Here is a 12,025-nt window from a genome sequence, read left to right as displayed (position 1 = left end):
TAATATCATAAATAGCTTAACAATTAATAAAATGCTGAAATTACGAACAAAGTATAGCATTTAACAAGAAAATAATAACTACTGGGCTTTTCTGTTCTATACTGACTAAATATAATTTTTCCATAGATATATAATTGTAATTATTTAAATTCAGTAGCTTGTGAGATCAAATAGCTTCCTTCCGCGGTCTTCCCAGGATTATACGATATAGGCTTTCAAAAAAGAACACACCTCGCTAATAGGTCGGCACCGCTCCTCTGAATCCTCTAGTATTGCAGGTGAGTGAGGACAGCGGTGATCACTTGATTACCATTACATGAACCGTACGCTAGTTTCTCCGCCTCGTTGATAAAACCAACATTTAAAATGTATAATAATCTTCTCAGAAGTCGAAGTCGTAATGAAACTAACTCAACGTATTGGACGGAGACATAATCTGCTATCAAGTGAGCCCTAACCTCGGCCATTGTTACCTATAATCAGAAACACTACGTCAAAAGTAGGACGTCACGAACACTTTATCCGAGGCAAGTACCATATTATAAATTCAAATTCCATCAATAGTCCCTAAGTGATGCTACTAAATTTAATGCTGACCAGAATCAATTTGATCTTATTTTATAACTACTAATCGCACCGATTCGTTCAATCTTAATTTATTAGTATAAAAATAATGAAGCAAGTAACATTTAAGCAATTTACGTAGGGATCTCAATTAAAAAAACAACTCATTTACTCATTAATTATGCATACCATTTTTTTTTAAATCTTTTAAAGTAAAAGTAGTTACATAAAAAATACAAATCTCTCCTCTTTTTGACCGACTTCAAAAAAGGAGGAGGTTCTCAATTCGTCGGTATGGTTTGGAGTCGGTGTCAGCCAGGGTAGGTTTCTAACTACATACATAGGTGTTATATGTGAGATGCGCTTGAGTCGCACGCGCGACCTGAGGACTGATGAGGCGGACAATAATCGCAACTAGAATTAGATCAATTAATTAGATTATATAAAAATACGCATTTATTTTTATACTTTTTAGCGCATATAATATTGATTGTTTTATGCGCATATTATATTATTGATTTTTTTATTAATATTAGTATTAATATTTAAAAAAAAATATAAGATATGTGGGTAAGTTGGTACCCTCTACCTACCTACACTACACTACACAATATTTTTATTTATTTTCTATTATTAATTTATTACGCATTATGTTTTTTCGTCTGTTCCTAGAATAGTATTATCTCATTAAGTGAATTTTGTAATTATTTTTAAGATAAATAAAGTTTCTGAAACCTTAACAAGAGGAGAGATAATATTAGTAGGAATATAATATTTTAGCGAAAACGTATATGTCTATCTATTATATTTCCATATTCGAAGACAATACAAAATGCGTAAACCAGAGGAAGAGATTATGTTCTCTCACAATGTACAAGAGAAATGCCATTGTTACGTCTCAAGAAAAACTAGGAACCGAAATAATGAGACACACTAGCACATAATGACTTGTTCCACTTGTTGTGTGACTCAGTTCGTTCTAAACTTGTTTGGTTGCTTGAATTGTTTTCTATTTAGGTCACTAATAACTTTACATCTGTGGTTTGACAATGTCAATCTTGCAACCAGTTTACTAGCGGCAACATGGCTACCTCATTGGCGCATTTTTCAATCAAACAACAGAGTACAAGCAATATTCGAGTTGAGTTTGAAGGGGCCATAGCTATTTAAATATATATAATCAATAATATTAAATTAAACTGTTCATTGTAGATAATGGCATAGCTAAAATAATATTCGATATCAATTTCTACAGATAACTGAAGTTAGAGTATGGCGGGACAAAATTGGAATGTGACCGGTTCTCCTAAATCTACTGCGTAGGATGAATGTCTATTGATTCATTCTACATTCCTCGAAGGGATTTCAAAGAGGGAACTATTACATAAATCAGACGCTCGGTTGGTGTTTGAATCGAGTTAACAATTATATTAACCTTAATCGCTGCTATATCCATTTCTAATACGATATCGTTAATTAGTGCCTGATTTTTTTTTTGGATGGTACAAGGACCATCCATCTTATTTTGAAAATCTATGACACATTAACCTTAATATCTGCTATATCCATTTCTAATACGATATCGTTAATTAGTGCCTGATCTTTTGGTTTGGATGGTATAAGGACCATCCATATTATTTTGAAAATCTATGACACATTAACCTTAATATCTGCTTTATCCATTTCTAATACGATGTCGTTAATTAGTGCCTGATCTTTTTTTGGATGGTCTTTGTAATCCATAATATTTTGTGTACCTCGTGTTCCCTTTTAAATGCTAGATATTTTTTTGTTTTTTAAGAAATATTTGTTAAATCTATGACGTAGGTATTATCCTAAATTGCTGCTTTGTCCATTCCTTATATACTATCTTCAATCAGTGCATGCTCTTTTAGTCAGGTTGGACCTTCTACTATCTCCTATTAAATGCTGATATTTTTTGTATTTTAAGGAATATTAGTAATTTTTTTGAAATATTAACATTAATTGCTGTTATGTCCATTTCTAATACACTTTCTTTAATCTGTGCCTGCTTGTTGCAGTCCTTGCGCTGTTCTCTCTTAAATGTCGTATATTTTATGCAACCTAAGGTACAATAGTTAAAACTATGACGTACTATATTACGATCATAATGGTTATTTGATTGCCAAGATTATGTAAGAAGGCCAACGAAGTGCTTAAATTGTAATATCTGTGCTATTAGTGGTCTTGATAAAAATAAATTGCCAAAAACGTAAATCTAATTTATAGAATGACCTTTAATTCCATTTTAAATGTGTAATATTCGTAAAACCTATTTTAAATTGATGGACACTTTATCTTATGAATGAATAGACAACATATTTTTAGCAGGTAATCAAAGAGAACAGGGCTGTTGTCACCTCTCAGTTGTTGGCGACAATCATCCTGCAATGCGTATACCATCACAAATATTTTTTTAAATTAGTGTTAAAAGTTTTGACTTATTTGAGATGCAACACATGCGAATTAATTATCTCTAATCTAATCTATTTTTCGTTGATTTAATGTGCTAGCTGCCTAAAATAGGGAGTAAACTCCAAGTATTTTGTCTGCTTCGAGAAAATTAATTTCTCACGAATGCAATGTTTATGAATATTGACTGAATGTGTTTTACCTAATTGAATTTTATTCCTTACGTAAATATCTGTTTGTCTATTACTTTTCCTCTGAAACGCCTCTTCCAACTTCATCACTCTTTTCTATCTTTGGCTATCCTAGAAAATGTCTTGCCTCTTATCGTCCTTAGTTCATGATCAAATTCTGCATGCTCTTATCGCTTTTTTTTTGATTTCTGGGATACCAGTCGTATGATAGATATATTTAGTGACATTAGTTACTGTTAATTTCTCTCTTCTATCCATGTTTCCCATTCTATTTGTTTTATAATATTCAGCTTATAATCTGTGTTTGCATAGACGACCAAGTCTGACAACCGTATGCCAATTCAGGAAGCACACAAGTATAATAAAGTTTTATTTTTATGTTGTGCTGTACGCATTTCCTATTCTTGTGTCAATTGTTTTGCCTTGATCTTTTAGTGATAAAACTTGTCCTAGATAAGTCTTGATGTACATAATATTTGATCTCGTTCTTATTAAATATAACTGGTTCTACTGTTCTGTTTATCATGGCTTTGATTTTTGATAGATTCAGCTTTGGTTTTTGATAGATTCAGACCCACTAGTCGTTTTTCGAGGTCATGTATCATTTTCAATAGTTGAAATTTAAATTAAAATATTCTCATTGTAAATAGGATTTATAATTACTTATTGGACGTCAAAAACTACCAATTCCAAATCAGATGTGTCAAAATCTATTAAGTCAGCCGCAAAACTAAGATAACTTAATTTTAATTCCATTAATGTTTGAAATTGTACTTATTACTGAATAAAATAAATCTAAATCTCAGTTTATTCTCGTCTTTCCAGACATACGTGACGGAGAACACCGATATCAACTCTCAAGCCATTCTCGAGAGCCTGAACACCAAGTACTTCTTCTACACGAGGACGCGGGGCTTGTTCCGCATCTGCTACCCCAAGGAACGACCACCAACTGGTAAGATTTAGACCTACTTTATAAACATTTAGTATTTTGAAAGTATAGGTGTTTTTGTTTGATCACCTTTACATATTCCATAGTATAACAGTAGTATCTCTCTCCCTTTTCGCTCACAAAGCTGATCATCTAGATGGTATAGAATATTATCGACGATTTACCACTTATGATGATCTCTGGCTTCATGTATGGCTATACTATCTTTTGAGCCAAAATGTCCGCTAAATTATCATTAGTATTTTTTGCTACGACCTGAGGATTTCTTTCATTTAACCAATGAGCTTCTCTTTGGCCAGTTTCCGTGCGATATACCCGAAATACTGTAGTACTCTCGTCAGACATCCGGCGGAGATCTGAAGTCCAAGAGATGCATTACTTGCACCGCCAGCACGTCATTTGAAATGAGTCAAGGCGTCTCCTACAGGGTCAATACTCTACGCCAAATAGAAAGATACAAAATATACTTAGTCTGGCCATAAATACAGTAAAAAACCCTCACTTATCTTGTATATTATTGTAATTAATCTTGTTATCAGTTTTAGAGAGTACATCATTCTCAAAGTGCCATTATAATTTGGTGTCTCACAACAATCCAAAAGATTGGCACTAGAAAATTTTCCCATGGACAAATGGGAAAATATCTACTGCGTGTTTTAATTGATAACTGACCTCAAAGTTTAAATAGTTGTATTAAGGCCAATGGTAATTATTAATGAGCTAAATATTTTGTTAATAATATATTAACGGACACTTCAGTAATAAGTGCTTTATGTATTACAAAAAATGTATTCCTTGTTACAATATTTATGGCAAGATTAGGTGTATACAACACTGACCTGTATAAATACCACTGGACCGACTGTTCAATATGTTTAACAGCAAATTTTTTGTGCCTATTTGAAGCGCCACTCGCGAGCGTCCAGAGAACTAATTTTGACGTATAATACAAATGGCTGCGAAAGAACGCACAATACTCTGAAGTTTTTTTACATTTTGAATTAATTTCGTTCGTTTTCCGAATTATTTATACTTCAACGTAATAAAGTATACATTTTTTTTTGTAAATAGTTTCCCACCATCTATGTTGTCCTCTAGGTTGTCCTCACCAGTTTTAGTACCGCAGACTCTCGCTACATGGCCAACAGCGCCAAAATGGCGAATATCAAACAGGCATGACAGCACTTTGACAGCCGCCAGTCCAGTGGTTTAAATAGTAGAGGTCAGTGGTATACAATCACACCTGGTATACCTTACAGTGGTACACCTTACAGTGGTAAGGCTGCCATTAACTCCAATTATCCATTTGCCATGTTCCTGACATCCTGTATTTCACATTTCTTTCGCACAAAGACTTATTCTTGTTATTAACTCGATCTTTTCAGCATCAACCCGACCTGAGCGAGGAATGTACTATTAGTTACTAGGTCTATCTTTCTATACATTGTCATTCGATTTCGCTTTATAAATTTGTGCAGTCTTTCTACTTTCATTTATTTTCTTTACCAAACTACCACATTTTGTTTGATGCTATTTCTATATTAACTCACTAGGAATGATTATATCTACTTTATTTATATACGCTAAGCGGTTTTTGTATACTTTTTTCAAGTTAATAATATTTACAAGACGGCAGCGAAGCGTCAAGAACCATTCGAAGCTTTAATGACGTAACGTCAGTATTTTTTGAGGAATTATTCATAAGCTTCTTTGTTTACAAACTTGTTTGAACGTATTCCGGGTATTGCTATAAATGTCTCAATAATAAATTCTGATTAGGCAGTGAAATACTATTCACAAACGTAAGGGTCTATGAAGTCCGGAAGACAGTTACCCCTGAGCGATAGAACGGTTATGGAACCTTGTCATATTAACGTATGTGTAATGTCAATATGCAAATGATTGTATTGATTGGTGATTATTGAAGTGGACACGACGTCACTATGACGTCACAAATATGGCGGCCTGACCCATTTTCAACATGCGGGAGCTGTACTCGAAGTAATAAGCCCTACCAACAAGATGTTCTCTGGTGTGTCAGATAAGAAGTATTGCTATTAAATTGCTAGACACATCTACCGGTTCGGATGAAAAAAAAAAGATAATTGTTATGTTTAATTACACATTCATTTCATGGCAATGATTTGGAGGCTATTGGAGCGAGGAGCGGCATTCAAAGAAGTATCATCTTAATGACTTCGTAATATAATTGCTATTTGCTTGATGAAGTTGTAACGTACGGTACTATACAATTCTTGAGGATAGATTGTAAGGAATACATTGTAACGAATCATCGTGGTATTTATAAAATACATCGACACTAACCCCCTTATTCATAATGGTCCGCTAACTTTAAACAGCCGCTTAGGAGTGTTTTTTCTCATTCTGACTTAGGTCAATAGAAGAAGACAGAGTGAGAATTAGCAATGCTTTAAGTTAGCAGACTATTATGAATAAGGGGGTAAGTGTTCACTTGTTAATTAGTGACAACCTTCGTACATTCTGTTAGTGATACTAAAAGTGTCTACTGTGTGGTGATACATTACCAGTTTTAGAAGTAAAAATTTCTTTAGACGCGATCGGCTCTAAAAAAAAAACGGCTTAAGTCGGCTAGGGAGCGCGACATTTTGCATATCAGAGCCATTTCTGGACGGTGGTTCAATGGGCCTTGGAGTTTATATTTTCTGTGACCCCTCCATTAAAACACGATATAGAGATTATTGTACGATTTAACTTTAGTATTTTTATTTAAATGTTAAAAATCCATATTTTTACCAGTGGGAGGCTCCTTTCCACAGGACGGCTAGATTATAGGTACCACAACGGCGCCTATTTCTGCTGTGAAGCAGAAATGTGTAAACAATATTGTGTTTCGGTCTGTAGCGCGCTGTAGCTAGTGAAATTACTGGGTACAAGAGACTTAACATCTTATGTATCAAGGTGACGTGCAATTTTAGAGCCGCTCAGAATTTTTGAGTTTTTCAAGAATCCTGAGCGGCACTGCATTGTAATGGGCAGGTTGTATCAATTATCATCAGCTGAACGTCCCGCTCGTCTCGACCCTTATTTTTTCATTTAAAAAAATGTGTGGGTTTTTTGAAACTTGCTCCTTTAACTATTACTCATATCTCGGCCTTATTTGCATACATGCTTCCTCAATTTAATGTTAATTTTAATAACTTGACGGAATTTCTCCTCAAAACCGGTACGTAAGGCCAACAGTCAAGAGTCAAGACCTTTGCTACAGCTATAAACTCAATAACTGCAGGAAATTGACAATGAGGTCAAACCGATGGACAGACAAGTCAAAGATGGCGAGTAACCTTCTTTTTATGAATAAAAAATAAAAAAAAAAACAATATCTCTTTAATTCGGATTGGTATACTCGTAAAAGCAAGTTTTAGCCCAAGGTAGATTGTAGATACGACTGCCGCTAATGCTTAAAAAAGTGTTTCTACATTCTAATGTAATTTTCCAGTGGGAGGCTCCTTTGCACAGGATGCCGGCTAGTTTATGGCAACCACAACGGCGCCTATTTCTGCCGTGAAGCAGTAATGTGTAACCTTTATTGTGTTTCGGCCTGAAAGGCGTCGTAGCAAGTGAAATTACTGGGCAAATGAGACTTAACATCTTATGTCTCAATGTGACGAGCGCAATTGTAGTGCCGCTCAGAATTTTTGTGTTTTTCAAGAATCCTGTAATGGGCAGGGCGTATTAATCACCATCAGTCAAACGTCCTGCTCGTCTCGTCTCTTACTGTCGTAAAAAACATAATCATACCTAATGTAAGAATTTTGCTTTAATAATATTAATTAATTTCTAATTTTGTAAAAATGTATTGCGTTAACCGATTATAGTCCTACAGTCAACACAATAAAGACGAAAGTGGCATGCAAATGTGTAATACTAATATACATTCTTTGTAAGAATTCAGTTAGTGTTCCAGTGTATGACACAATGTAACATGTTGCTCTCTATTAAGATTAAGAATGCTTTATATGAACTTATTTGTTTTTTAATGAAAATACGGGACGAGCAGGACTTTCAGCTGATGGTAATCTATAAGCTCTGCCCATTACAATGCACTGCCGCTCAGGATTCTTAAAAAACCCCAAAAATTCTGAGCGGCACTACAATTACTGCGCTAGTCACCTTGAGACATAAGATGTTAAGTGTCATTTACCCAATAATTTCACTAGCTACGGCCGAAACCGAAACACATTACTGCTTCAGGGCAGAAATCGGTGCCGTTGTGGTGCCCATAATCTAGCCGGCATCCTGTGCAAAGGAGCCGCCCACTGGTAATCTACACATGAACAAAGATAATCAATGTGTGTTTACAAGAATGAATTGGGTTAACCGATTGTAGTCCTATGTGGAAATAGAGTTAACACTATCGAGTCCAAGAATGTCATAGCCAATGAATAAATGTAGGTGGCTAATGTTATAAGAAATATCATGTTCACCCGATTATGCTCCTATGTCCAACACGATAAGAATGAAAGTGGCATTCCAATGTGTGACAACATGCAATCTTACTCGACTTCCGCTAGGTCACGGCGTTGGAAAGTTGAGGCTAAAAGAATGATTTTATTCAGTGCGTGTGTTCTTTAGCAGGAAGGTCATGTCGCTTTACAATGCTATAATCTAGGTTATTTCGAGATTCAGCACATTTATAGAATCTTATATTTAGTTTAATAAGTCTGGATTCCATTCCTATTGAAAAAATTACAAAATTTTCCAAGACTCCGGATGCTACAAATGTTGGAATATCATGTAGATATATTGGCATTGTTATACACAAAAATTCCCGTAAAAGCCTCAATATATTCTTGATAATGTAATGTATGTAGAAACTGTCATAACCATAATGTTAACACCAAAAACAGACATGTGGGGCGATGTATATGCTTTTACAACAAGATCCCAGAAAATGTACAAAACAAAAGTATTACGTTACACAAAATAATTGTTAAAAAACGTTTGTGTGGTAAAGGCTACTATAACATACATTATTTTCTTAATGATACCACAGATTGGGAATGGAGCGACCTCAGGCTATTAAATTATAAGTTTAATTGTACAATATTACTTTGTAAACATAATTTTTTCGATGAAAAAAAGCCCGCTGAGTTTGTTGCGCCCGTTTTTCTCAGGTCTGAGGCATACCTTTTGGAATGGGTGGTAGTTTTTGACTTTCAATAAGTAATAAACAGCTTTTACATTACCGCTTTATAATTGCCAATTTCTTATCTTTAAGAGATAGACATGTACCATCGCGGACTTTTCTGTAGGCCTATTTTAAATTCACCATACATTATTTTGTTGTATCTCAAAGGGTTTATACAGCGTTTTCGTTGAAAGCCCCCAGACGGCTTATTTTTTCCGACACCTCCAACAAATTTCTTTAATGTATACAAAAATTTAACAAATGATATTATACTAACACCTTACTTGCAAAACACGCTTACATTTGTGATAACAGCATGAAAATCGTTGCAGTAGTATTTGAGTTTATCGTGAACAGACAGACAGACATAGCGGAGGACATTGTTTTATAATATGTAGTGATACATATACGTGTTAAATTGACTTCTTCAGTTATCTTTATCAATGATCGCTGTACGACTGCAGTCTATTCGTACATGGTCTATCTTCATCGATAGAGCCTCGTGATATGGCACGCACGTTTCACTCTACATATTATACTAAGAACTAAAACAAAATTAAGAGCGCAAAATTACGCATATTGCCTCCAATATTTCATTTGGACAATGATAGAAACATATAATATAGAATGGAAATGGTCTTTGTTTGAGGCTCAATCATTCTGATCCTATCGACATGAAATTACCACCATTTGATGCGAAATTTACCCTAGATAGTTTACGGCTAATATAATATATAATGGAAATGGTCTTTGTTTGAGGCTCAATCATTCTGATCCTATCGACATGAAATTACCACCATCGATGCGAAATTTACCCTAGATAGTTTACGGCTAATATAATATATAATGGAAATGGTCTTTGTTTGAGGCTCAATCATTCTGATCCTATCGACATGAAATTACCACCATCGATGCGAAATTTACCCTAGATAGTTTACGGCTACATATTATTTTATTGTATTTGTTATAAGCTGAATAAAATTTAATTTATTTAATTTTAAAATTCGCCCAGCGAAGCGGGCGGGAACGGCTAGTAAATGCATAAGTGTAGATTATTAATGTGCCTTTGGAAACGCTTACTCGTACCTCGTTTGTCTTCCTATTCCATAAAAAAAAATAACAGCCTAAGGAAAATACACACATGTAAAGAAATTTGGAGGTGGTGGGTGAAATTGACCAACTCACATTAAGGTTAAAACACCTATGCTTGCCCAGTGTTTTCATGCAAAATAGGCGCACTGTGACGTCAAGTTACGGAAAACAGCTTATTAACTATTACCTTAGATTATAAATGTGTTTTGTTGGAATTACGTTCATATCTAGCCTGGCCATAAGTTCTGTTAAAAATAAACAATAATTGAAGTCTCAGCAATATATAACCAGCAAAGCAATCACTGAAATTCTGTTTTCTTTATTCTGTTTTTTATCACATTACATTATTGTGATTTAATATTACCCTTCGAAAAAATAATCATGGCCAGTCTATATATTATATTCACATATTTTTCATTTTTTTTGAATAAGACTGGTTTGTGAGTAATCATACTTCTACGAATACGTCTTCTATGGTATCCGTTTCGAATCTCGTTTTCAAATTGGTATTGTTTTCAAAATCACTGTAAGCCATAGAGTTATATAGCGATTTTCGGTTTTTGGCAGTTCTTACTAATATTATAAACTAGCTGACCCGGCAAACGTTGTTTTGCCATATAAATTATTTTAAGAGTTAGACCTTTTCTTAGACATTGTAACATTACTATATTTTTCTAAAATAAAAGATTTTCTCTAAAATAAACGTAGCCTAGTTATTCCTTAGTACATCAGCTACCTGCCAATAAATTCCCGTCAAAATCGGTCCAGCCATTTCAGAGATTAGCCGGAACAAAGAGACAGACAGACAGATAATTGTTTTTAAATGTGTTATTTTGGTGTATGGTGTATTGTACCGTATATTCATTACATGTAATATTGTTATTTCAATATTACAAACAGATACTCTAATTTTATTTATATGTAAAGATGTGTATATGGGTTTGTCTAGCTGTTTCTTTGTTACGCTTTCATGCCTTTACTACTCAACCGATATTCATCAAAATTCGTCAAAATCATAACGAATCCAAAATATTATACTTTTTATCTCAAATCTTTTAAAAGTTCTCGAGAGAGTTTTTCTTCCCGAATTATTTCGGGTCCACATTTGTATATGTTTCCGATGAGAGGAGATTTTATTATTCAAGTTCCAATGAGATTGCTTTCCATAATTTTTAAAACTTAAAAATAAACTCATTGAAGCCATAATGGTTGTACTTACATAATATGACAGTGTGAAAGTTGTTTTAAAACTATAGTAGGTATATCTATTGAACCTATTGTAGTTTAGGACACAATTTTCGTGCAGTTAAGTTGGTCAGCCGCTTGGTGAAATCGCAGCAATTATTCGTACAGGCCTGTGGCAATTTAGACTGTGCCATTGATAACCTATTCTCTCATTTACTAACCATCAAAAGCGCGTAGAACAAGCTCTTCATGACAATTTGAATCTATAATATCAATTAAATACAGATCTGCTTCATATTTTTTTAGTGTCTGGTAGATCATAGTCGCAGAAACCTTCCGAATACGGTAGTAGAATGAAAGCCACCTTATGGTAGTATACATAAGATATATGTTTTATATACGTTATAAGCTACCTACTCTTTGTTTAATATGGACATA

At 34.2% G+C, this 12,025-nt stretch overlaps 1 protein-coding gene across 2 annotated transcripts in view; it reads left to right on the top strand.

Moving 5' to 3' along the window:
* The window catches only part of LOC126969444 (uncharacterized), a 74,967-nt gene that overhangs the window by 35,021 nt on the left and 27,921 nt on the right, over positions 1-12,025 (top strand). For both annotated transcript variants that reach the window (XM_050814875.1, XM_050814874.1), the window contains exon 2: positions 4,014-4,143. In XM_050814875.1, coding sequence (XP_050670832.1) covers positions 4,014-4,143 — 130 coding nt within the window. The remainder of the gene's footprint in view (positions 1-4,013; positions 4,144-12,025) is intronic.

The sequence above is a fragment of the Leptidea sinapis genome, chromosome 18 (genome assembly GCF_905404315.1).
Source record: "Leptidea sinapis chromosome 18, ilLepSina1.1, whole genome shotgun sequence".
In the NCBI taxonomy this organism is placed as follows: Eukaryota; Metazoa; Arthropoda; class Insecta; order Lepidoptera; family Pieridae; genus Leptidea; species Leptidea sinapis.
Note: the sequence above shows the minus strand (reverse complement) of the source record. Positions and strands in the feature narration are given on the sequence as shown.